This window comes from Artemia sp. Qi Xiang Cuo, chromosome 20 (assembly GCF_049724085.1).
Source record: "Artemia sp. Qi Xiang Cuo chromosome 20, ASM4972408v1, whole genome shotgun sequence".
Taxonomy (NCBI): Eukaryota; Metazoa; Arthropoda; class Branchiopoda; order Anostraca; family Artemiidae; genus Artemia; species Artemia sp. Qi Xiang Cuo.
The window spans coordinates 41,868,795-41,896,394 of record NC_142813.1 but is presented as its reverse complement, the minus strand read 5'-3'; the positions used below and the strand labels follow the sequence as shown (position 1 = coordinate 41,896,394).

Here is a 27,600-nt window from a genome sequence, read left to right as displayed (position 1 = left end):
GGGGAGGGCCTTTGGGGGCACAGGGAGGGTCTTGGGGGCACAGGGAGGGCCTTTGGGGGTCCGGGGGGCAGTTGGGGACCGGTGGAGGGCCTTTGGGACCCCGTTGGTCCTTTGGGAGCTCGATGGGCCTTTGGGGGGTCCGGGGATGGTCTTTGGGGGTCTGGGAGGGCCTTTGGGGGGGTCGGTGGCCCTTGGGGAGCCTGGGGGACCTTTGAGGACCGGTGGCTTCCTTCGGGGTTGGGGTAGGAGGATTGGAACCCTTTGGGGTTGGGGTAGAGGACCTCGCAACACTGTTCAAATAGAACTTGTGTATTATAACGACCACACTCAAATTCTCTTCTAAAATCTCTTCTAAAATCATATTTTATAATGTCTCTAGCTGTTCCGCCGAAATAATTCCATAAAATAGCTAAACGGTTTCGCCAAAATTATCCCTAAACGGAATTTCAGCATGTTCCTTTTGTTTGGCATCTCTGCGCTAATGCATTTCAATTATTTGGAAACCTTTTCGCGCGCTAAGATCAAAACTTTTGCTCGGAGACGATTCTCTTCTTAGAAGTCCAAATTAATTTCCCTTTCGTGAATCAATTCTCTTTAGAACAACAAATTAATTCCCCTTTCGTGTCAATCAATCAATCATGACATCATCTGTCAGACTTTAAACTTTGTCTCGGAGACAATTCTCTTTGGAAATGTATCAAAGACATTAATTAACTTGACGTCATCTGTCAGACATTAATTAACTGTTTCCCGAGAACTCGTAACATTTGGCTTGGAAACAACAACAACATTGACATTCGCTGAGAACGTGTCCAAATCAAACCTGGAGAAAGAGGTCATCGACCCTGTCTCCATTAAACTATGTAAAACAGTTATTGGTGGCAACACGGGTGAGTGACACGAGTAGCACCCCCATCTCTACTTACCAGTCCAAGAAATAGAGAGCAAATTTCTACTGTCCTTCGATGCAGATGAAAGCCTTCAATCTGGTGTGTAAAACATGAGCATGCTGCAAAACTCGAAGAAAGTCCCGTGCCTCAAGCATCTAACGCTACTGCCAATTTTAGAATGTTTTTAAGAAAAGCATGTGAAGCCAAACCTTGTTTCTATCCTAATATTATTTCAAAAATTGGCCCAGCTGCCTAATCTATGTTGCGAAAATATTTGACTGCTTTCAAGCAGTCTTTTATAAGTCTTATGTGATTCGTATTACTTTTTATATATATTTTTTTTATTATTGAAATGGATAGAATTCACAAATTTTTAATATGAAACGTTTACTATTGGTTCAGAGGTGAAAAATCCTTACAACTTGCTGTTCAGGAAAGAAAAGCTGATTCGAGAAGGAAGATCCGATTTGTGTTATTATGTCTTATGGGGGCTGATTAGATGCAATGAATTACAGTGATGAAGCATCTTTACTCATGGCCATATATCTGAACAAATCAAATTTAGTCAGGTTTCTTTCTAAATGGAGCAGCAGACCGTGCTGTTGACATCGTCTAATGTCTTCTGAAATTCAGATTAAATCCTAGCTGCTACTTCAGTGGTGAAACACCCCTACACCATGATGTTCGAGAATGAAAAGTGGATTTGTATCAGTTATGCTTTCTAAAAGCCAGAACACGATTTGTAATTTACTGAGAAAAATTCAAATGAATTTACTGAAAAAAAATGTGCATTGTCAGTTTAATATACATATAGTGATATTTATTCCTTAAAATCTTAATTAATTTTTGATTTCTACAAATTATAAAAATGAAGACATTTAAAAGAATTTTTTCAGTGAAATACAAATTGTATTCTGGTTTTTAGAAAGCATAAGGGTTTAGAACCCTACTCACATTATTTTCTACTTGTTTTGAGTTTGACTCTGTTATTTATTTTAATTTCTGTTTGTTTTGGGTTTTATTTATTTATTGAAACTGATTTGTAGTACTTGTATGTTGGTAAATTATTTGATTCTATTTTTTTTCATTTTTGGCTTAATGGAGTTCTTTACTTGTTTTTGAAAAACTTATTTTGTGGAAAAAATTTTTTTTTTATTAATTTCTGCTCGTTTTATATTGCCATAGTCTTTTTCAAGGAAAAAACTGATCCTCTTCTAAAGTTAAACAACCATCCCTTCCATAAAAACTTTAAATAACCCTGGGCATAACTTACAACCCTTGCCCCTAATCTCTGGGGTTTGTTTTGACCCCAAACGCCTTGTTAAATGATATTTAAACTATTTTGAATAGAATGGCCATATCAAAATTTTTATTAGATGCATTTTGGGACAATATGACGTGCGTGTGTTGGGCGGGGGATTGTAGCTGCCCTACGATCACTTTGACTCTTAAAACGAGCACTAGAGTTTCTGGTTACCAATCCAATGAGCCCTCTTCGATATTTATATGACAAAGCTTTCAATAAAAACCTTATATGCTCTCAGGACATAACTTACAACCCTTACCCTGAGGACTGGAGGGATTTTTTATCCTCAAAGACATAAGTTCCAGACCTTTCAAAAACGTTGAAAATATGGTTATCTCAAAATTTTGATTGGAAGTGTTTGGGGAAATGATGGGCGTTGGGGGGTGCCATTTGCTCTCTGATCACTTTTGTATAATAAATTAGGCACTAGTCCTCTCAATTTCCAATCGAATGAGCCCCTTTTAAAGCCTCTATGACAAAATATTTTATAAAAATTATGTATGCCCCAAGGGCATAGCTTACCACCCTTGTCTTGAGGGCTATAGGGGGAAGGTTGTCATCCTCAGAGACATAATTTTCCAGACCTTTCAACTACGTTGAACAAAATGACCATATCAAAATATTGATTGGAAATGTTTGCGAAAATGATTGGCGTGGGTTGGGGACGATTCTCCCCCCAATTACGTTCGAGTATTAACAAGGGCAATAGCCCTCTCAACTTTCAATCGAAAGAGCCGTTTTTGAAGTTTTTATGACAACACTGTCTATAAAAACGTTATATTTCCCCAGGGCATAACTTGTGAGGATCGTACTCAAAGAAATAATTTTCAGACCCTTCAACTACGCCCAACAAAATGGCTATATCAAAATGTTGATCGGAAATGATAGGCTTGGGCACTCTTCCTTCGATCGCTTTTGACTATTAATAAGGACACTAGCCCTCTCAATTCCCAACTGAAAGAGCCCTTTTCGAAGTTTCTACGACAACTAGTATACTAATACTTCCCTAGTATACTAATAATTCAGTTTAATATGTATATTAAACTGACAATGCACATTTTTTTTCAGTAAATTCATTTGAATTTTTCTCAGTAAATTACAAATCGTGTTCTGGCTTTTAGAAAGCATAACTGATACAAATCCACTTTTCATTCTCGAACATTATGGTGTAGGGGTGTTTCACCGCTGAAGTAGCAGCTAGGATTTAATCTGGATTTCAAAAGACATTAGTCGATATCAACAGCACGGTATGCTGCCCCTTTTAAAAAGATACCTGACTAAATTTGATTTGTTCAGATATATGGCCATAAGTAAAGATGCTTCATTACTGGAATTCATTGCATCTAATCAGCCCCCATAAGACATAATAACACAAATCAGATCTTCCTTCTCGAATCAGCTTTTCTTTCCTGAACAGCAAGTTGTAAGGATTTTTCACCTCTGAACCAATAGTAAACGTTCTCTATTAAAAATTTGTGAATTCTATCAATTTCAATAATACAAAAATAAATATAAAAAAAGTAATATGAATCACATAACACTTACAAAAGACTGCTTAAAAGCAGTCAAATATTTTTGCACCACAGATTGTGCAGCTGGGCTCATTTTTGAAATACTATCAGGATAAAAACAAGGTTTGGCTTCAGAGGCGTTTCTTAAAAGCATTATAAAATTGGCAGTAGCGCTAGGTGCCTGAGGGACGGGATCCTCTTCGGGTTTTGCAGCATTTTCAAGTTTTAGAAAGCCACCAGACTGAAGGCTTTCATCTGCATCGAAGGACAGTAGAAATTCGCTCTCTATTTTTTGGACTGGTAGTTCAAAAAACGCCAATAATCGTGTAGTAATTTAGCCCAAAGCTTTGGATAAGATACGACCAGATCTGTGTTACACAAAATGAAGGAAATACCAACTGCGGATATTTTCCTTTCAGTCTTCTTGGAAGCTTTTTGTAATTCAGAGATAAAAATGCGTTTTATCACCATATTAAAAATAGGGGGCTGTAACCCATTGAGTATTTCAATTAAGTTTTGAGAAGAATGATGAATGGTAAAATAGTTGAAGAAAATGATCACTCCTTTAACATATTGGAGTGTCTTCTTAGATGACAAGCGCTGGAATATCACAAAGAATATTTGCTTCAAATAAGCATTGATATACTCCTTAGGAATTTCAGACACAATAGTGCTCAAGAGCTGTATGCCTTCTTCGTCATACTTTGGCTAATAAATTAGCTTCTGAAACACAGCCAAGAGAGCATCAAGTTTAGCAATTCGAGTACATATTTCTTTACTATTCAGCTTTAAGTAGGCTTGAATAAGCCTAGCAAGACCAATAATATTGGTCGAACTTTCCCAGAGAACTGGAGATAAAAGAAGGGGATACAAAGCCGTATAAGCATCAGGAATACTCCTATCAGCTCCGTGAAAAGCACTACGTAGCTCCAACAGCAGTGCCAACACGTGGAATACATATGGAACAAAATGTTGACATCTTGCCTAAGAATGCCTAAGAAAAACCTTATATGCCCCCAGAGCATAACTTACAACCTTTGCCTTGGCAGTTTGGGGGGGGGGGTTGTCATCCTCAAAGACATAATTTCCAGTCCTTTCAACTACGTTTAACAAATTGGATATCTCACAATTTTGATGGGATGTTTCCGGGATATGGTGGGCGTGAGAAGGGGGTTAGTTGTCCTTCAATCACTTTCGACTATTAAAAAGGGCCTTAATCCTTTCAATTTCCAATCAAATGAGCCCTTTTAGAAGTTTCTACAACAACACTTTTTATAAAAAACTTATATGCCCCCTGGAAATAACTTACAACCCTTACCGTGAAGGTTGTGGGGGGGGAGTTGGCATCTTCAAAGACCTAATTTCCAGAACTTTCAAATACGTTGAAAAAAATGGCTATCTCAAAATTTTGATTGGATGTATTTGGGGGCTTGAGATGGGGGTTATTTGCCCTCCAATCACTTTCTACTACAATAAGGGCACTAGCTCATTCAATTTCCAATCGAATGAGACCTTTTTGTCTCATATGAGACCTTTTTGAAGTTTCTACGATGCACAAAATTACGATAATGTCTATCTCGAAATTTTAGGGCTATCACTAGTCCTTCCAATGTCCGATCGCAGACTTTCCAATTCCGAATTGCAGACCGTGCTGTTGACAAGGTCTAATGTCTTCTGAAAGCAGAGCAAATCCTATTTCTTTTTCCAGCGTTTAAACACCATTGCACAGGGTTGTTGAGAAAGGAAGGTACCTTATCTGTCATAATAAAATTTACTTATCTCCTATGCGGCTGAATTAGGTGCACCGAATGCAGATGGTGAATCACTTTTACTGCTATAATTGGTAATAAATTGATATTATTCAAATATATTCTGAATGCCAGTGTAAATCTTAGCAGCTGCTGATGCTTCAGGGGCAAAATTCAATTCAAAAAGTGAAATATTGTTGCTAATATACTCATATAGTAACTCTGGAACGATAGATGAAATAAAATTATTTTATCTATTTACCTTCTATGATATTCAAAACGTGATCCCTTTATTAAAAACTAGCCCTCTCAATTCCCAATTGAATGAGCCCTTTTTGAAGTTTCTACGACAACACTTTCTATAAAAACCTTATATGCCCCCAGGGCATAACTTACAACCTTTGCCCTGGCGGTTTTGGGGTGTGTGTCATCCTCAAATACATAATGTCCAGACCTTTCAACTGCGTTGAACAAATTGGATATCTCAAAATTTGGATTGAATGTTTTCGGGGAGATGTTGGGCGTGAGAAAGGGGTTAGTTGCCCTTCAATCACTTTCGACTATTAAAAAGGGCACTAACCCTTTCAATTTCCAATCAAATTTTAAATAATTTTAAAGCATTTACACGTGTTTTGATTTCGGATGTTTATACTGGACGTCATGGACATATAATCCTCAAACTAGTGATCAGGACTGATCAGCAAGCAAGAAAAGTGATCAGCTTTGACAAAAGGTAAAATTTAATCTAGTATGTTTTAACTTTGAATAGAAATACTTCAATCTTAAGGATTTCAATGATGCAATCTTCAATAATGTTAGAATATTCCCTGTTGTAGTCCTCAAATCAATTAGACCTGAAAGGGGTACAACATCTGTATATATGGAAATTTGGGGACTGAGTTGAGAGGCATTGAACTAAAGGCTTCACTTTAAGTCCCTCAAACACACAGACTAAAGTTTTTTGTATGACCTTGATTTTCCGTTTCTTTTGAAGCTTCTCTTAAAACAACGCCACGATGTCCCTGTTTTAAATAGATTATTTTACATTTCAGGGTTTTTGTCCCTGGGGTTGGACAGATTATGTCGTTTCTGGAGAAATACGTTTGGATTCTCTCAAACATTCTGAATAAAGCGGCAATTTTGAAATTTTGAAAAGATATTATGCGAGACTGTGAGTGAGCAAGATGCATTAAAGGCGTGACAAGACGCCTTCTCTAATTCCTTTTTGGACATCAAAATGAGAAGCTCCAATTTTTAGTATACGGTCCTAGTAGTTCAATACTTCCCTAGGTTTCTAGGGAAGTATTTCCTTAATTCCACATAAGCAGTTAATTTTTTTATTATTGCGTGATAGAATAAAAGCGCTTCTGATATGTCGTATGTACTATGCGCTTGATTCTAAAAATGTTGCACTGACAGCGGTGTGTTTGAAAGCATCCGAGAGAGACCGATTTCTTCCATTACTGATCTTAAGCACCCTACCTCCCATGAGAACCAAAGAATTGAAACTTCAAAACAATTTTCAGAATTCAAACATGAAAAAAATAATTCCCCTAAAAAAGAATTTGGCTATGCTTAACCATGATTGGCAAACAACCATTTATTTAGTGTTGCTTTAATGGAATAATTTCAGATGAAACTAATTGTACAACACACATTTCTAGGGAAATTATCCTTTTGTTTTAGACATCAGGCAAATGGCAGCACAAAATTTACGAATAAAATTATTTAAGTCTTCAAAACTTTATTATTGCTATACAACTGTAGCCGTATAAGGAAATAACACGAGAGAAGTTTGAAATCGTTAATTTTTCATTCTTTTTCTTTAAAAAAATGAAAAATCAAAAGAAGGTAGAAATGTAAGGAATTTAATGGGATGTAACCTATGAAAAAATTGCCTGGATATTTCCTGAAAGGGTGCCAAACTTGCAGCTTTCAACATCATAGAATGGAGATGAAGTATTTACCGCTACATCGGCTGTTGGCTGTGCAGCAAGTTTGTGCTAGCTCCATTATTTGGTGCTGGTAATTTATTTTTTAGAGAACATACCAGAACTTCTGTCTCTTTAGATATTGGCAACACCAAGGTACTTAAGGCCGATACAGTGGTGAACACATAACGTCAATCCCAATAATATTTACAGCTGCTATTTTGGCACAATGAATATGTGAAGTTATTAACAAGTATTTTAATCAGTTATTGACAGTTTAGCAAGAAATTATTTAGAAAAAATTGTGGTTACGATCTCAGAGATAATATTCTGCAGGTCAATGACTATAGGAAGCTAAAACATCTAATAACTACCCAAGAAGTTAAACAATCAGCACCATATAATGTAGCTACTTCATGCTCATTGTAACACCAAGCCACCTTTGGCTGATACTACTACTAATAACTAATTACAGGACCGTGCCACCTGTGTCCAATACAGCTGCCCACGCTCCTCCTCAACCAAAATCTATTCAAAGCTTTTCATTTGGCCTCAAATGGGTGGCCGAAATGCACAGTCTTTGATAATCTGACATCATTAATTTAAAGTTGTGGACTACCCACCTCAGCCTTTCTTTCATTACAGCCTTAAGAAAGTGAGGAAGCACATTTTTTGTTTAGCTTATTGTTTGGTATTGGTATTTGTTGCACTTCTGGGTGGTCTGCCCACTGTCCATGTCTCCATGGTTCTATAAGAACCTTTCCGGGCGAAAGGTGTTCCACGTCATGATCACGAGTCAAACAATAAAAATAGCCATATGGCTTTTGTCAAAATGGTTAGAAAGGGGTCTTGAAGGCTCTCAAGGCAAAGTTCTTTAAATCATCAGCACAGCTATATTCAACTTTATCCAATGATGTCACTTCTGAGCCTCCGTATTTACATTGCAAACACAACTGGCTGAATGACAATTTAGACATATGTGCTTGACTTGCAATATTTATACTTACTTATACATACCAATAATATACAAATACAATATTAGAATAATATATAATATTATTAATATTTACAATTATTAATACATTCTATAGCACTAAGTGCAGCTTAGTATCTACAATGAAGTGAGCTAATGCTTCCACATATTTTTTCCTACCCCATGGTGGTATCTGTGCATGACTACGGATAATCCAGAGTGTAAATGTGCCAAGATATTTTAGGCAAGCTTTTTTCAGTGGCAACCTCTGTGTGTCATGCTTTTACAATACATTAATATATGAGTGATATAACGAATACTTATAACTATTGGCCATCTATGTATATTCCTTATGTTTTAAAAGATAGATGCCAATAATGAAGTTTCTACAGATGAAAGCCTTATAACAGTATTTTTGGATGATTCCCCTGGAAAGGATTTAACATACCTTTCTCAGCCTAACGTACGGTCTACATTTTAGAGCTTAACTTGACTATGTCATTACGGTGACTTCCAATAGTTGTTTTCCAATTATCTTCCTATTCTTCAAAGCATTTTTCAGGTGTGGTGCAAAAAAGTCACTGTGCGTTGGCTATTCTAGTCTTTATATCGTCACTGTATCCATCATCTTTTAGTAATTGCTAATAATTACTATCCAGGCAAATAAAGCCACCTACTTAATATATTTTTCAGCTATAAAAATACCCTCTTAAATCTTATTTCTTCTCAGTCTAAGTGACTTATGCCCGTGCCACTTTGTAGGCACACTTGTCGATAAAATCAAAATTACGCACGACTACAGCGCCAATTACGTTCGTCGTTCGTAATTTCTCGAGTGGAACATTGTTCAACTTTCAAGCATAAATTTCTTGACTGACCAATCAGAGTCAACGCTTAAGGCATACTTTTTGAAACTAGAAAGGATGGAAAGGATGGATGATGTGGCACGGTCATTAGTCTTCTTAACATTAATTTTTCAAACCAATCTCGCACCCTTAACTCTCAAAAACCTCAACAGATCATTAATTGCTCTAAGGTTTTTTTTTTTTTTTATCTAGGACCTTCAAATCATCTGTATATCTGTAATTGAGTTTTACCATACAAATGTTCCCCAGCAGCACACAACCCTACTTAAACTCGGAAGCAACAACTAACCTCACTCTCTACCTTAGCCGCAGCAATATTACTCTCGTATATAGTACTAATCACTTTAATCTACTTATCTGGTAGATCATGCAAGGCAAAACCTTCATTAAAGCGTTTTGATCCGGTGAATCAAATGCCTGTTCATGATCTATAATATGGGGTCTGAATGTGTCTAAGGATCCAAATGCTTTTCAGTTGTTAATATGTAATTAGTTAATTGTTAAGCTACAACTTAGGTTGACACATTCTTTCCCTTTCTTTGAACCACACTGAAACGACATAGAGACATTTTGGAAGTAGACGGCAGCGGAAACGTGTCTTAATGCTGAATATTGCTGAACTTTAATAAAATGCATTTTCCAATACAAAATCCTAGTAATTATTTTTATGAAAAATCTCTGTTGATTCTGCCCCCTCCTTCGACTCTTAGGCGTCCTATACCATATTGAATTCCTTTTACAATTCTGAAAGGTCTATTATTTTCAATCATGTACCAAATGCCCGTTAATTTTAAATAAATATAAGTTGAATGATAAAACTCTTATTGATCCATCCCGGTAATCTCAGCTGAAGTGAAAAAAGTAAATATCAAAGATTTTTTACTGACCAGTGATGATAGAATATTAAGATATAATATTATATTATAATAATAATAAGATATAATATTATATTATAATAATAATAAGATATAATATTATATTATAATAATAATAAGATATAATATTATATTATAATAATAATAATAAGATATAATATTATATTATAATAATAATAAGATAGATAGAATATTAAGTTTTTCGTATGTGTGTTTATTTTAGTGTACCCGCGTTGGGGTAGCCTCCCACACCACACTTGCCCAGCATTTTTTTGGTTTGATTAAGTTATTTTTCGTTATTATGATTATAACGAGATGTATAAGTATATGTTCTGTTATTTATATACCCAACTTTACGAGCCCTGTTCTCTGATGGAAGTTTTTTTTTACCTTTAACTGAACTAAATAAAAAAAATTGAAACCCCTATCCAGATGAGTCAATATCCTGAACAAACACTGTCAAGCCTGTTACATTCAATTCATTGTATGTTATGCCTGAAAGTATTATACAAAAATGAGGAAGCAATTCATAATAAATAACATGGCCAGAAGGAAGTTATTTTGCCCAGAAGATTACACCAAAAAAAATCTAATAATTATCCATTAATCAAAATCTAGTGCAACACTGGATAGTTTACCAAGCTTTGATTTACTAAGGGATGCAATTCCTCATGGTAACCTTACAGCGCTATTTCCAGTCACGGTCCAGGTTTGGCAAACTAGTTTAAGCTCTACCGCCAACACCATTATTAAACAACAAAGGCAGAGTTTTCCTTCCAAGAATACAGACAGGGTAAGAAGCTTATAATATATAGTGGATATCTCGAACTATCCTGATGTGCTGAAAAAGCTCCAGACTTTTTATTCCGATGTGCTGAAAAAGCTCCAGACTTTTATGTCTGATGATTACAATTAATCTTTGGCAACTTTCCAATAAATATCCAGAGCTTTTAGGCACTTTCTTATAAGTCAAACTCTAATCCGGGACATCCTTCTTTTCTTTTAATCCTCTATGGGACAGTTGACCACGAAGTTGTTTGTTGAGAAATACTAAATCATAGCCAGTGATCAGTTTGTGATAATGGCAGCATCAAGTGCCGTAACTCTACCCAAATCATTAGTAAAGTCTACAAAACAGTCAGTAAGAATGATCAGTCATTCGGTAAAATCCATTTTTAATTTGGGTGGTCTATTTTTTCTCTTACTCTCGCATTTGAAAAAAAAAATCGCTTGCAGACAAATGGTCCACTTAGTGCAGGTACCCATCTCCTGATTGGTATCGAGAGAGCTATGCGCCATCGACAGAGAGTGCTATACGTGGTTCGGAGGGGGGGGGGGAATTATGGGACACTTTCCGATTTTTTCCAAGATTTCTCAAGGTACATCGTCGGAGCTCGGTTAACTCTCCTTGAGCTTACAGTCACACCACTGACCCTCGTCCTAAAAATTCCTACATCAGCTACAGCAGTAGCCTGATGATTGTTGTTGCTATATTGCACACAATAATAAGCCATAGCTATCTGGCATGATACTTAGCTTTCTAATGACATTTTTCATGCTGATTAAAAATTCAAAAACTGTTTTGCTCTATCACGCCACATTTTCATTATGTCGGCGTAAACATATATTTTTAATCCTCTTCTGTTGGATTTTGCTGGATGAAACATCATAAAGATGTTTAAGGGCTCACTTGCACACTAATTAGAACTAATTATAAGTGGTCACCCGTCTAGGGTGGAGCACCAGGGTTCGATCCCCGCCGCAGCAAGGTTGGGCGACAAGCTTGCTACCTGTCCCTGAAAAAATACCCAGCAACTGAAACATCAACTGGATGCCCTATGCGCCAGCAATGGCTCAGGAGGACTTTTATCCTGTTTTATCCGTCTAACAAAACAAAAGGAAGGTCGTTCCCGAATGGGGTCGGAGGATGTTGTAAGGAAAGATTGAAGAGAAAAAGGAACCAAGGTATTTCCTAAGACCCCACTGCCTTTCCATGACGAACAAATAACGGTTCAAAGAGGGATAAATGCTTTTATTAGACAGAGAAAAACAAAGATAAAAATTCGATCAATGGATATTTCTATCACATACACAGCGACCGCCATCAGCAGATAAACTTTATCTACTGATGACGATCGCTGTGTGTATGACCAAAATATCTAGGATTTTTATCACTATTTTTTACTGTCTAATGAAAGGATTTATCCCATTTAAACTATTATTTGCACGAAATAGGAACTTATTGGGAGGGAGTAAAGAGGAAGGCTTAGAATAGATTGGGATGGAGGATGAGCGTACGCTGTTGTGTTGGTCTCAAGCGGCTTGGTGCAACAGGGAATTGTTATTAGTAGTATGTAAGTGGTAAGAAGTTGTCATCTCCGTTTTCAAATATAATAGTCAATAAACAAAAAAAAAATGAATTAATTAATCAAAAAATTAATGATATTTTTATTTCGATTCTATAGATAAACAAAATTTCACAGATAAACCCTTTGGTCTGAACTTACAAAAAAATAGAAAAAACCTAGTGAACGAGACTATGGGCCAGGCCCTGATAATGTTGAGCATCTACAATTACAGATGTATACCCAGCTACAGGTACTTGTGCCAACTGATCAGGTTTCTCAGTTAAAGGAATCACGGTTGAATCATAATAGGGTGTGTTTATCTGGTGTAGATCATACTCAAGAGGGGTTGGTATATGATAGGATTTGTATTCAGAAGCTGGATCTTGATAGTAGCGAATCCGGGAGTGACTAGGTGAATCTACAGGAGAAACTGGTTCAAATGTGGAATTTTGATGATAATGATGATGACTTGGGTTGTGGTGGGGGTGATCAGAACTTGGTTGTACAGCCTGCAAGAGATGGATCAATTAATTGATGTTAATTCAAAAGTGTACAAAAGTTGTTAAAGAAATTCGAAAATAAGAGGACGGTAGGCTATAAGGTAAAACACCTGATACCAGCATATTACCTTTTCCCGGAACTTTTGTTATCACAGAAAAACAAAATTTTGTTATTACCAGAACACAAAATCCGAATGTAACTTTTGTTTTACTTTTCATTGAGTTAAAGATAGCATAACCTTTTTTGACAAAAGCACACTTCAAGTATAATTTTGTAGTTATTATTTAACTAGCCTAAAATATTTTATTATATGGAAAGACTTCCAAAAGTATGAAAAATCATACTTTCAAAATATTTCAGGAGGAATACTTTTAAATTAGACATAACTTGAAACTAAAATCTTTTTTTAATTTTTCTATTTTAATATGGCTACCCTTTCTGTCTCTGAGAAAATTGAAGAAAAAAAGTTTTTTCCGGCTAAAAGCAAAAAGCAACATTAGGAATTAAAACGAATATAAATTATTCCTTATATTAGAAAGGCTTCCCCCTCCCAGTGGCAGATCCAGGGGGAGGGCGAAGGGCGAACGCGCCCCCTAAAGGGATCTAAAGTATTAGAGGTTACTGAATCAATACGCATTCGGGTAAATTAAGATGGCTCTAAGCACAGGCTTCTGGCGCCACCCTCTTTTGCACCTCCCCCCGCTAGGAAAATCCTGGATCCACCACTGCCTCTACCCCTCGCTTGTTATGCTAAAGCTTAGTGCTTTAAACAAGCTTCTCATTTCAATTCAACGGCCCTTGTGTTTCAGCAGTCTTCTTGATATAATTTTTGTTGGTAGTAAGGTCTAAAAGTGCTACTAACTTTCAGTTGAAAAAGTTGTTTTTCATTTAATTTCCGATTTTTCCAAATCATACCACGAAATCCCTCTTTCCCTTCCGTGAAAATTTCCTCCTCCTGAAAAATCCCACCGCAGAAAATTCCCATCGGAAAATTTCCGTATATTTTCAAATAACAAATACTATATGAAAGCAATGGGCAACTTGTATAACTCACCGCCCGTTCCAGTGGGGCAGCGGAAGGCCATGTTATCCCCAGATGCATAGCTACTGAACCTTTCAACTATGCTAAACCGAATGGCTATCCCAAACGTTGTTCGGATGTCTCTGGGGAGAAAAAAGGGCGAGGGGCTAGTTACCCTTCAATATTTCTGGTCACTCAAAAAGGACACTGGAACTTTTGATTCCGGGTCAAATGAGCCTTCTCCCGATCATCTAGGACCGCTGGCTCGATACGATGACCACTGGGAAAAAACCGCGAACTATTGGAAAACAAAACAACCAAAAGCATATAAAATCTTGCAACTTCATCATAAAGTTAATTATAAGAACCAAAAGTACCAGCTGTATTTTTTTTTCTTTTGCTTTGCATTGGGTTCGAAGGTAGAAGGACTACTTTTGGCAAAAGGGCATAGCTGGTAAAGCTGTTTAACTCTTTGTTAATTAGCCTTAATTATTTCATGACTCACAAATGAAGTTTAAAATATGACTAATTTCAGGTTAGATTCAAATTAACCAAGACCTATAATCAAAATCAGAATCTTAGTAAACTATAATTAAACTTTTTTGAAGCTTTCTCTCTCTAAGAAAAAAAAAACAAGCAACGCCATCTAAAATTAAGCAACTTCATCATGGCTAAAACAAACCCGTATTGAAGTACCAAAGATTCTCAAAAGACCATGAAATGGCATGAACATCTGAACACAACATACATCTCGTTATCAAGAATTGCAAATCACAGATGCCAAAATCATAAATAGTACTAAAAGGGAGCCTAACAAGGATTAAATCAGAATAAAAGGAAATAGAAAACTAAAGATGAAAATAAGAAATCGATTAGGAGAAAAAAAATTAGAAAATAAAATTAGTAACCTGAAAAAACAAAAGTTCCTGATAAAAGCGATAGTAATATCTAGGAAAAATACTGGCACCATCAGTACTTCAAAAAGGTACTTAACCAGGAGATAACATGAACAAATGAAAAAAGAAAGCTAAAAGAATTAAATATGAAACAGAATAAGAAATACGAAATGAGAAGAATTTCCTTTTAATTGCATGAATATAAAAATTAAAAGATAGAATTTTACAGGGAGTGCAAGGAGTGGCAAAATTCTAGAAATAGCAGGAATTTTGGTAATTTCCTGATGTAAAGGATTACTTCAGGAATTACCAAAATAACTCATGAACTGCAAAGTATTGCTTTTCCTTTCTATTTTTTTTTTTTTTTGCTTTCTGAACAGGGACATATATCACAGTTCTAAGTTTAATACGGTTTATTTAGGATTTTTACGGGTTTCTTACATATTTTTCAAACGATTTATATGTTATAATTTATGGTTTTTTCTTAAAAAAAAACCTCGACATATGAGGTGTTCAATACGCAATGAATAGGAGTAAACGGAATTAAAGGAGGCAAAAGAAATAAAATTTCAGCTAAGTTGAGGCGGAATCGCAAACATTAGCCGCAGGCTGAAACAAAGACTACTTTTCTGCAGCAGCAGAAAACATTACACTACATTTCTGCTGAAAAAATAGAACATTTAGTAATAACGTAAAATTAGATATTTTGAACTAGTCACTAATGTAACATTCAAAAGGTCAGTGTCCTTCTTTGTTTGATTATGTGAGCCTTCATTTAAATTGTTTTTTATGCTGTTTTTCAGAATTTTATAAGCAAGTTTTGTTCAAAAAATTCATCATTTCGTAACAAGTTTGTGTAGACTGGCATACTTCACTTCAAAGTTTCGCCTATTTCACTTTAGCATGCACAATGATTACAACACGTCAGGATAACGATAACGTCACAATAACAAAATCACGTACCATTTGATAACAGGCCATAGCGTCTTGATAAGAAGGATGGTAAGGCTGTTCGGTTTGGATTTCATCAGCAAAAGCGGAATGCCCTGGATAACCTTGATCACTCCCAATAAAGGGGTAGTGGCTGCAATCAGCGGCCGCTTCATACCCATAATGAGGTACACACGTAGAAGGCTGAAATAAATTTTATGTGACTGTTGAAAAAACTAATGGTGATCAGGAAACTGATCAGGAAACAGCAAGAAACCGTATTCGCTTAGTAGTTGGCACGCTAGATTTAAAAATCCTGTGTCCGTAAGGACAGGGTTCGAGTCCTGGGGTTGTTGATTATTTGGATTTGAACGGGAGCCAACATGACTTTGTAAGCTTAGCCCGGGTCTACGCAGATCTAAATAGATACCTTGAGAAATCTGGGGGAAAACACTGGATGCGTCGAATGATTTGGTTCCAACTACGCATCGGACTCCCGGCCGAAGGCCGAGAATCAGGAGATCGCCACCTGTGCTACGCAGACCATTGGTCAGCAGGCAAACAAAAAAATCTAGTATAGTTAATACAACACTGAAAATATGGCAAATCACAGTTTTAACAGATTCTAGTAAATATCTGTTTTTCACTAGACCCGTTTGAAACACATGGGTCTGAAATGTTTACGGGAAAAAGATGAGTTGACTTCGAGACTCTAGCATACTTAAATGTGGCAATGAAAATACCCACGTGTATGGCAGTGTTGAAAATAAGAAAAATAATAGATCTGCTGTTCTTGGTAGATGTACGTTTTACATCAGACTCACTAACAACAAAAAAAAATCGTAAAATGAAAAAAAAAGAAAAGCAAAATAAGTGCGAGCAGTGACACCAATTTCAAGAAGGGGAGGGTGGGGGGGGGGGGTGTATTTACCCCTTCCCAAGATTTTTTGTCCCTCCCTAGGCTTCAAAAATGTGTTGTTGTTTTGTATTCACATTGTAAAATACATTTTCGGTATTTTAATTGCAAAAAAAAACAAAAAAACAATAAGATTGCTCCCCCTATATTTAAAAGATATATTCACCCCTCCCCCCCAGCTTTGCGTTAATCGGCACCACTGAATGCAAGACGACAGGACACTTATAAATCTGGCATTGAAATTGCCACATTTGGGCTGACAATGACAATATGATCAATAAGAGATTGAAGGGAACCTGGTAAATATCTATCTTACAATAAATTTATTGAAACCGAGATGGAAAAACTGAATTAAAGCTAAAAACCGAAACAAATGCAAGATGGCAGTACATATACAAATATGAAAATACAAACCACATTAGGGGTAACACGATATATTAAATAAGAGTTGAAACGAACGCCAAAAAAACGACGTATTTTTTAAACGACGTAGGTTGGTACACAAACACATAGGAAAAGGAACACCTTTTTCTTTCGTTAAACAAAATCAAAAAGTGAGAACTTGCCTTTCAATAATATGAAACATATTAGGCTTTGTCTACCAACAAATGGTAAAGCTTAGCTCTTGTTTCCAAAACATAAAGACTTATAGGCTATAATCAGTTTGCAAAGAAGAATCAGAATAGGAGATGAAGGAAGAGAGAAAGGGAGGGAGGGACCTGATTACAGATCCTACCCTTCTTGTTCATCTAGGTGAGACAAATAGACTCTTAATAGTGCACTCCAAATAGACGCTCAATAGTGCACTAAACTAGTAAACTCAAAGACAAACTCAATAGTAACTCCCAACTAGTAAACCCAAACATACTATAAACTAAAATTGACACTCAGTATTACACTCCAATTGTAAACTCAAAGACACACTCATTAGTACTCCCAACTAGTAAACCCAAAGACACTGTAAACTCAAATAGACGGTCAATAGTACGCTGATCTAGTAAAGTCAAAGACACACTACAAGGTACCCTCAACTAGTAAACCCAAAGACACTATTAACTCAAATAAACGCTCGATAGTACACTCAACTAGTGAACTTAAAGAGGCACTCAATAGTACTCTCAGATGGTAAACCTAAAGATACTATAAACTCAAATAGACACTCAATAGTACACTAAACTAGCAAACTCAGAGAGGTACTCAATACTATTCCCAACTAGTAAACCCAAAGACACTATAAACTCAAATAGACACTCAACTAGTAAACTCAAAGAGGTACTCAATAGTGCTCCCAACTACTAAAGCCAAAGACACTATAAACTCAAATAGACGCTTGATGGTACACTCAGTGAGTAGCTAGTAAACTTAAACTGAGTAAGTTAAACTCAGTAAATTGGTAAACTCACAAAGTGGACTCAGTTAACTTGACCTGAAGAAATCTACTGTGAAGAAATGTTTCTAGATCCAATCCTAATGGGGAAAATAATTCCCCGTTCAGCAGCTTCTTCTACTAACACTAATTCAGCAGTGGATACTTCGCTGTCTGATTGGCTCACGCATTATATAGCTAAGTTCCCGCCCCAGATCCCGATTAGGAATAGAATTATGAAGAGCAGAGCAGGTTGAATTTTTTTTGCATATAGATCGTCTGCTTTTTTCTTTTATTTACCTCTCTGTTATTGAGGGCAGGACCAAGCACCTAAGGCGGAAAGCTTCTTGTAGAATAGACACGGTTAATGCTCTATATCTGATGAATGAACAAATGAATCCGACTTCGATACTATCTTTCTGTTTGAACACAGAAGATTTTTACGAAGAGAATTGCTCCATCTTCTTTCTATATTGGTGGCTTGACACCTATTCCCAAGGAAGAAAAGTCGACAACTTAAGTGTTCCTTGTTCCATCCTATAGCAGTGTCTACTGCTCTCTACAATCTTTTTGAACTGCTGTTTATTAATGGATTGAGGCTTAAATATTATGCCCCTCCATACCAGTGCAGCTTTCAGCAAGGCCAAAGGTATTCAGACATTCTCATAGCGGAGGGGAATGTTTTATTCGATGCAAATTGAACACTTTTTTGGCTGGACATAATTTTCTTCAGGCATTCGCCCCATCGGTGGAGCGAACGATGGGACAATTTTGCCACCTTGGTGTTTGCCACCATGCTTTTTCTGGCAGCAAAACGAGGAGTGAATATGTCTGTCATCAGTGCTTTACTGAAGTTTAATGATTCACTTTAAGCTGTCTTCTGATAAATACAGTCCTATATACCGCGTGGCAAAGTTGTCGATCTTTGCAAAGTTGCCAGGCAGGGAGCTGTTTCTTACAATCCAGATTCTCACTAAAACCGGGTCTTCGGTACCACGGTCGGTCTTCAGTGGAAACATAGGGGATAGGGGCAATAGGGCATAATCAAAAGGCAAAAAAAATATTATTTATGTCTCTCGTGAACCCCACTTCAAATAATCTAATAATGCGTTCGTGCAATCTTTATCCGACTTATCTGGTTAGAATTAATTTCCCCGGATGTAAAAGATTGCAACAGATACTTATCCGGCCACTTGCTAACTGAAACGTAATGGACAACTAGGCGAATAATAAGCATGAATCCCGTGTGTTCCCCTGGAAATATAGCTTATTTACAAATCCCTGAAGATGTGCCTCATTTCACAGTTACTGTCTCTTATTGTTCTCTGAATACAACTTAGTATATTTTTTTTCATTTTTGAAAAGATTGAATTTTTTTTCACATATGACATCAATCTATCCTCATTTATCCTGTTTGTTCTGGGGTTAGCAGGTGTAACTTATCTGGCAACTAATCCAGACCGTTGCAAGTAGTATTCCTCCGTGAAATACAGAGGATAAGTAATCGGACTTTTCGGAACGGCAGTCTCAGAATACTCGAACGCGCTATAAGATAAAATGCCTCCGAGCGATGGGCAAACTTGATTTAGTCAATATCTATTGTAGAATGAAGGTAATTCATGTTTACCCCTTACCACCGTCTTATCCAGTTTCTTCGTTACTTTATATTTTATATGCGTTCTCTTATGATTTTTCTTTCTCAATTTTTACTTCTATATTATTTACCGCTGTTTCGTCTAGGTTATAATAATTACATTAGTTAATCGAACCACATGTTATAAGATAATAAGACTACAAGTTTAATGAGCTGGAAGGTATTAGGTTACTTTCTTCGAAAAACGAGGCAAGGTTATATATATATATATATATATATATATATATATATATATATATATATATATATATATATATATATATTTATATATTTATATATATATATATATATATATATATATATATATATATATATATATATATATATATATATATATATATATATATATTATATATATATATATATATATATATATATATATATATATATATATATATATATATATATATATTGTGATTCTTGGCGTCCAGGCATGGACTATGGATTTTGATTATATGATAGGTTTTTAACATGATTACAGCAATAGTTGCAGCAAAGAACGTTAGATGAGCAAAGAGCGTTTGCTGCAACTTGAATAGTTGTAGCAAAGAACAAACATAGTCACCAGCAAAGAACGTTAGTTGAGCAAAGAGCGTTTGCTGCAACTTGAATAGTTGTAGCAAAGAACAAACATAGTCACCAGCAAAGAACGTTAGTTGAGCAAAGAGCGTTTGCTGCAACTTGAATAGTTGTAGCAAAGAACAAACATAGTCACCAGCAAAGAACGTTAGTTGACCAAAGAGCGTTTGCTGCAACTTGAATAGTTGCAGCAAAGAACAAACATAGTCACCAGCAAAGAACGTTAGTTGATTAAAGAGTGTTTGCTGCAACTTAAATAGTTGCAGCAAGCAATGAATCAATGACCCATAGTCACCAAAAATTCAAACACGTTTGACTAGTGAGAAACATTTTCATTTTCAACTGATTCAGGAATCGTAACTATTATCTCCAAATAGTTTTGATAGCAAAATGCTGTTTTGAAAAGAAATTTATGGGGATTTAAAAAAATAGCCAAAAACCCCTCAAAAATAATGAGGGATCGAAGCAAATAGTACACCATTTAAATCGCCATAACGAAAAACCTTGCACAGGAAACTTACAGTCCCTTGACTTGAAAAACAAGGAAAATCACTTATTTGCAAGGGTAGCACTAATGTGTCCTCTTTTGTCTTGCTACTAAACTTATTGAACTTGAACTTGCTTCATACTGACCTGGTTAGGACTTGACCCCGTTGGGTAGGGAGTAACTGCCAACTTTCTATTCGCTCGACCAATTTTGCAGATCCGTTGCTTGAGACTAGTTGCGGATACTGAAGTCTGATTTGAACAAGGGGGACTAGGTGTAGCTACAGAAATCTCTCTTTCAGAATTCATAGGAACAGTCTGCTCCACCGACATCTCCATTTCTGCACATTCAACCTCACTGAAAAAAAGGAAGCATTAGAAATAAAACTGGAAGAATGAGAAATACTAAAAAATGTCAAATTTAGTAGAACGAACCAACTTTGAGATTCACATCTTTACACAATCGAGATGGAGCGAACTTCCTAAACATAAAACCTGAATATTATCCCCCTCTAAAGAGCATTAGAAGTTAGATACTCTACGGACATCTCATTTTAAGTAAGTAAGAAAGTATATCTATAACCAGCAATATTGCAAAAATAAGTGCGGAGTAATAAAAGTAAAAATATATAACATGCAAGGAGTACAAATAAAAGCACTACATAAACATCGCTATGTCCACTATATCCACATCACTATGCCAGGGAAAAAATGACCGAGAGGATCACTAGCACTCATCTTTTTCGGAGTATCAGCCCTTAGATATTTAGCGATGTTTTCAAGCAGCAAAAACGAGAAATAATCTTTTGGCTTCTATACTACCTTGGTAAATATAATAAGAATTTACAGTACTTAAATAACATCTCCTTAACTGAAGAAGGTCTTTATTCCACATTAAAGGCCGGAAACCAGAAAGAAACAGAATTGTTAGAGAGCAAAAACTATGGTAAAGTTTACATAAATCTCGAAGGCTATACTTTTCTCTATTTGGCGAGATTTTACCATACGAGATACGGATATGCTGCAAAGCACTTGCTGCCAAAGACGAAGATGTAGCCGAAAGAGTAACAGAAAAAGTAATGTGCTTTTCAGCACGTTTAACCTCACTGGAAAAGGAGAGCATTAGAAATAAGATGTGAAAAAGAAAAGAAAAACTGGGAAATGTTGGATTTAGCAGAAAGAATCAAATGTGAGGCTCACATTTCTGTGCAACTGAAATAGAAAGAATCTCCGGTACTTTTATAAAAATACCCCCTACCTAATATTCTTCATCCAAGTAGAACCTAAGTATAACCATTTTTTTGCCGATGTTTTTTTTATAAGCAAATTTGAGCTATATATTTGCACATTAGGGGTGGAGGCGGGTAGGTTGTAGAGTATCTCTCTTGTTTCCATAATTTTGTTAATATGGTTATCATATTTTCATGATATTTTTTTATATTTCATTAGGATTGAGCGTATACTTTACCCCCCCCCCCTCCCCTCCCACTTAATGTGCAAATATATAACCCAAATTTGTTTTTAAAGTGTTATATTTTAATCTTACTTCGGTATATTTCATTAGGATTGAGCGTCGGAGAAACATAAATAAAGAAAATTAGGTAAGGGGTACTTCAAACAACTAACGAATATCCAAAACATAAGATATACCTGGAGTATTCCCAACAATGTTTGAATGAGGAATTAACCCTCCTCTACTGCATGATTAATTTTGCTAGTCTTCTAGTCTTTCAGCCCATTCACCCCCCTTTGAATGTGGAAGAACCTTTAATTATTGATTATTGTCTTTGAACGCATTTGTTTAGAACGGAAGATGTCTCAAAAGAAGAGGGCGTATTCCACAATTATTTTCGAAAATGAGTAGGAAAATGAGAAATATTATTTTATTCTAAACATCTATCAGAATAAATAGTCACGTCTAGGACATATTTAACTGATACTATACAATATGACAGAGAGGAACAACCACTGTGGACAATAGCTGGAAAGCTTTACACCTTCGTCAAAAATGCCCCTCTCCCAAAATAAATTCCTTCGTGTCTGCCCGGGGGGTTTGCTTCTAATAATAATTACTATACGGCTGTTTACCTTAAGACGTAGTTAACTGATACTATACAATGTGGACGTGAGGAGCGACTATTGTGGACGATAGTTGCATAGCTTTGAATCCAGACGTAACCTCCACCACGAGTTAGAAATCGGTAATACTTCGTTGTAACTTGTCCTTTGTACAGTACTGAAATAAATATTCACTTAGAAGAAGTATCCTAGATGATGACAATAATTCCAGCACACAGGGAAAGGGATTCTGAAAACTATGACAACCGTCTCCTCTAAATGGTCTTAGAATATCTTCTAGAAAATAAAAAAAATAATTTTTGAGAAATTGGGGAGGGGAGGGGGAGAGTGTTGTTTCTCTTTTCGATTCTTTTTTAAGAAAATACAACACAAGGATATTTTTGGAAATCTAGAGGGGCATTAATTCCAACACACAGAGGAGGGATGATGGAAAATACAACAACTGTCTTCTCTAAGAGGCCTAAGAATGCCAGATAGAAATTAAAAGGTATTTTTTAAAATCGGGGGGGGGGGGGGGTAATTGTTTTTTTTAATGGAAATAAAACAAAGAGAAATTCATTAAAATCTTTGGGAGAGGCCAAGGCCGTATCCAGGATTTTTTTTTTGGAAGGGGTTTTACTAAAAAAAAAACTCGGGACGGGGGGGGGGGGTTACATAAAAAAAACTAAAAAAAAGCATACAAAATTTGTTTATATCCATTTTTGTTAAGTTATTACGAGTCAGACAAACATTTCGGGAAGTGGATTCAAACCCCCCTAATCCCCCCCTCTGGGTACGGCCTTGGTGGAGGCATTAATTTCAAGACATAGAGGGAATGAATGTGGAAACAATGACAACCGCTGTTTCTTATCGGTCGTATAATACCAGCTATAAAAATAAAACAAAAGCATGTTTCAGAATCTAGGGGGGGGGGGGAATTTGCGGTATTTTTACGATTCTTTTTAACGAAAACACAACAAAAAGTTATTATTATCAAAAAAGAAAATTATACCAAATGTTGACATTAATTCTACTGTACAGAGACAGGAGAATGTGTAAACATGACAACAGACTTTTCTAAGCAGTTTTGGAACATTATATTTATATATTATCTCTTTTATATTTAGCCGGCAGGTAGAATTTAACTAGAGTACTCCCAAACAAGCAGATATACGTGCTAGACAATAAATTAAGTTCTCACTACCATTATATTTATATTATATTGTTATACTGTAGAATATTGCTATATTGTTATATTGCATAATACCCGCTAGAAAGTAAACTCCGCTCTAACTATTTAAATTTCCAGTTCGTTGGCACAAAATGTGACGTTAAAATCAGAGAAGAACAGGATTTTTCAAAGATTTTTTTTTAAAGGGTGCGACTATCTAGCAGGTTAGTCAGTATGCGAACCTGTTTATCCATTTCGACCCCAACGCTACCTTGAATTTTCTTTCTATAAGTATACAACGCGATATATTTTTTTGAAATTGTATTAACTGAAATCTGAGATTTTTGTACTCTTTGAAATTTATAATTTTTAAACTTTTGTCTATTTGAAATTTATCCGACTGTTATGTTTGATATTTTCATAATATGTGCTGATGCATGTAAAACCGCTTGACAGATGAAAGAATAATTGACAGATAAAAAATGATTCATATTTTGTCGACAGTAGAGGGTTTGATTCATTCACTGTGTTTCAACATCACGACATTATCCTATTCTGTAAGACGCTAAAATTTTACAGAGCTTCTGCCATTTAGTTTAATATTTTTGTATAATATTTACAATATTTAGAATAGTTTATATATTATGTAGCATAATTATATGTTGTCTAGCATAATATATGAGTGTAATATTTATAATACTTTAGAATAATTTATAGTATTCTTTCGAACTGACTATGCAGGGCTTCTGTGCGATCCTTTGTCACTTAAAATAAAACATTCAATTTTATCTTATCGACACGTCAGTCTTTGTCCTGACAGTGAAATCATCCTGTATGCAAAATTATCCTACCCCGCTTATTTGTTTAACGGCAAATACAGGACTTTTTTAGGGGGGGGGGGTTGCGGAGGTTTTTCAAACTCACCCCCCTGGATACGGCCTATTTCACGATCATTGGTTTAAATTCCAACAGAAATACACGATTTTGCCACAAGCCCAAAGTTTAACATTCACCAAAAGGACAACATACTTCAATTATTTGAATCATTAGTTTCAGATCTGTCCATTCGTCGTACAGAATTATGATATTACTTTGAGAGTGTTCAAAACTTGCTGAGAAAAGAGGAAAAATTTATTTTTCTTCGACTAATTTCAGCCAATTTTCGACCTTCTTTTCAATTTAAAAAACAATGTAAAGCAAGTTTTAAGAATGTAATTCAGTAGATGGATACATCCGAATATAGACGTTGAAAAATTAAAACTACAGTTAAAACCACAGTGTTGAAAAATTAAACTACAGTTAAAACCACAGGACTGCCGAAAATAATATACCAAAAACTTGCAAGGTGAACATAAACCTTAATAGCCAAGAAAAATTAAACTGATACAAATTAATTAACTGGACTTCAGAGCATTCCATGCAGCGTTCGAAAAAAAGTATTCAAATCTTTAATCACATTTTTCTCCGAATTACTTTTCCTAATCAAACGCCAAATCTGAAAACTAGAATCAAACAAAGGTTACCCGTCCATGAGAGGCAATATTTTATTAATATTTTAATATGCATTAATAATTATTAATATTTTAATATGTATATATTAATCTGCATTAAGTGCTTAGTACCCTACAATTGAGTATAGATGAAGAAAAAGGGTCAATTTTAACTTCATCAGTTGGCTCCATTGTTAGTAACACCGTTTTAGTAGAATGAGGAATACTGTTACAATTTTAATGACAGTTATAAAAATAACTACTGTTCCTAACAACGAAATCGCGAGGAGAAGGTGATGGGGTTAATTGACTCCTACAAGAGGACGAAAGCTATCTGATATATTTTTTTCTAAAAAAAATTCTTTCGTGGACCCCCTTCTTGCAAATGAAGAAAAAGGGATCTTAGAGATAGCTAATTATATTTAATTTAAATAAAATAGTAGAAACCATATGATCTCTTCTCTATCGTCATTTTTTTTCTCTGTCAACATCGTTGTCAACAGAAACGATAAATCGAATATGACGGTTGCGGTGGCTTCCGCAACGTAGAAGAGAACGAACTCTAGCCTGTAGCAACAAAAACTCGAAGCCTCGCCTTAAAAAACTGTCAAGTGAGGGAAAACTGTCATTTGAAGCTGATTTAGCAATCAAAACTATCATTTAAATTGACTTTAATGGTAAAAGTTTATTGCGAAAACAAATTTACTGGAATTTCAAAAAATAGCCTGATACCGCACGAAAATTGTCGGATCAAAATGAACACTACATCACAGCCATTTTACGATAGCCGATAAGAGAATTACCATAGCCCACTTAGGAGAATTGCAGTCTCTCATTTTGAGGAGCAAGAAAAATCATTTTTTCAGATGGGAAGCAGTCAAGTGTCTCCTTTCTTCAGTCTTCAGGTTTTTATCGCTGCTAGTGGGGCGCTGAAACATCATAGAAAGATGTTTATGGGTTCATTTGAAAGTTAACTTTTATATCAACGTGACTGCTGTATGCATGTAAATAAAATGTTAGCAAAAAAAATCTAATTTTTGACAACTTCGTTTAAAAGGTAAAGTGGCACGCGTATCTTTTGACAGGATCGCGAAATCCACGTATCTTTTGAAAAGAGGTGTCCATGGGATACGATAAAATAATCTCAATATGCTTTCTAATTCCTCGCTTCTTTCTAATTTTGTTTTGTTTAAATAGTTTTGCAATTTTAGCATCAAAATAATAGTTTGAGTAACAATATAGCAACTGCATAGTAATTATTAATAATAGTAATAATGACAATAAGTAGTAAAAAATAATAGTAATAATAGTTTAACTTTGTAATATCCTAACGTAAAGTTTTAAGGAAAGGAAAAAAACATAATGATAAAAATCTATATATAATTAAAAACGGAAATGCCGCAAGATCACAAAAAAATTATTCAGAAGTGAAAAAGCCCATTTTCGTAGGACAATAAGCAATTTTTCCAGGAGCGGGGGGGGGGAGGGTGTTAACTCCCAATTTGGTTAATAATAACACCCTTTTATTTTTGTCGTGCTTTTCTTCTATTCGCTTTCTATTTTCTCAACTAAAATTAAAAACATATCAATGTCTGTAGCGTGGACGTACTGATGCAGTGTCCTATCAATTAAATATTATGGTTGTTTCAACTAAGATGACATTTGATTAATAAAGATAGCATTAAGATGTTTCATTAATATTAAGCTAATTTTATGAGATTAAGACTGATAAGATAGTAATATTAAGGAGGATGGAATTACAGGAGGACAGATTTGAATTTTTAAATTAAACCAAAATATATAATTAATTAACCTCCTACCTTGTCGTAATACAGACAACATAAATCGAACTGAGATCATATATATATATATATATATATATATATATATATATATATATATATATATATATATATATATATATATATATATATATATATATATATATATATATATATATATATATATATATATATATATATATATATATATATATATATATATATATATATATATATATATATATATATATATATATATATATATATTATATATATATATATATATATCATATATATATACAT

The 27,600-nt window shown here is 35.2% G+C and overlaps 1 protein-coding gene across 1 annotated transcript; it reads right to left on the bottom strand.

Moving 5' to 3' along the window:
• Positions 1-12,577: 12,577 nt before the first annotated feature.
• LOC148940220 (uncharacterized) lies at positions 12,578-23,067 on the bottom strand. Its single transcript, XM_089106007.1, has 4 exons — positions 22,886-23,067; positions 20,945-21,155; positions 15,830-16,000; positions 12,578-12,957 (listed from the first exon to the last, which is right to left on the bottom strand). The coding sequence occupies exons 2-4, from the start codon at positions 21,134-21,136 to the stop codon at positions 12,625-12,627; spliced, it is 696 nt and encodes a 231-aa protein (XP_088962133.1). The 5' UTR covers positions 21,137-21,155; positions 22,886-23,067; the 3' UTR covers positions 12,578-12,624.
• Positions 23,068-27,600: the final 4,533 nt, after the last annotated feature.

Bases quoted from the DNA above. Each gene is read 5' to 3' on its own strand.
- LOC148940220 (XM_089106007.1), bottom strand. From the start codon at position 21,136: ATGGAGATGTCGGTGGAGCAGACTGTTCCTATGAATTCTGAAAGAGAG. The intron at 16,001-20,944 runs GTCAGTATGAAG...AATTTATTTCAG, and splicing joins CGGGGTCAAGTCCTAACCAG to CCTTCTACGTGTGTACCTCA. The intron at 12,958-15,829 runs GTACGTGATTTT...CATCTCTTGCAG, and splicing joins CTATGGCCTGTTATCAAATG to GCTGTACAACCAAGTTCTGA.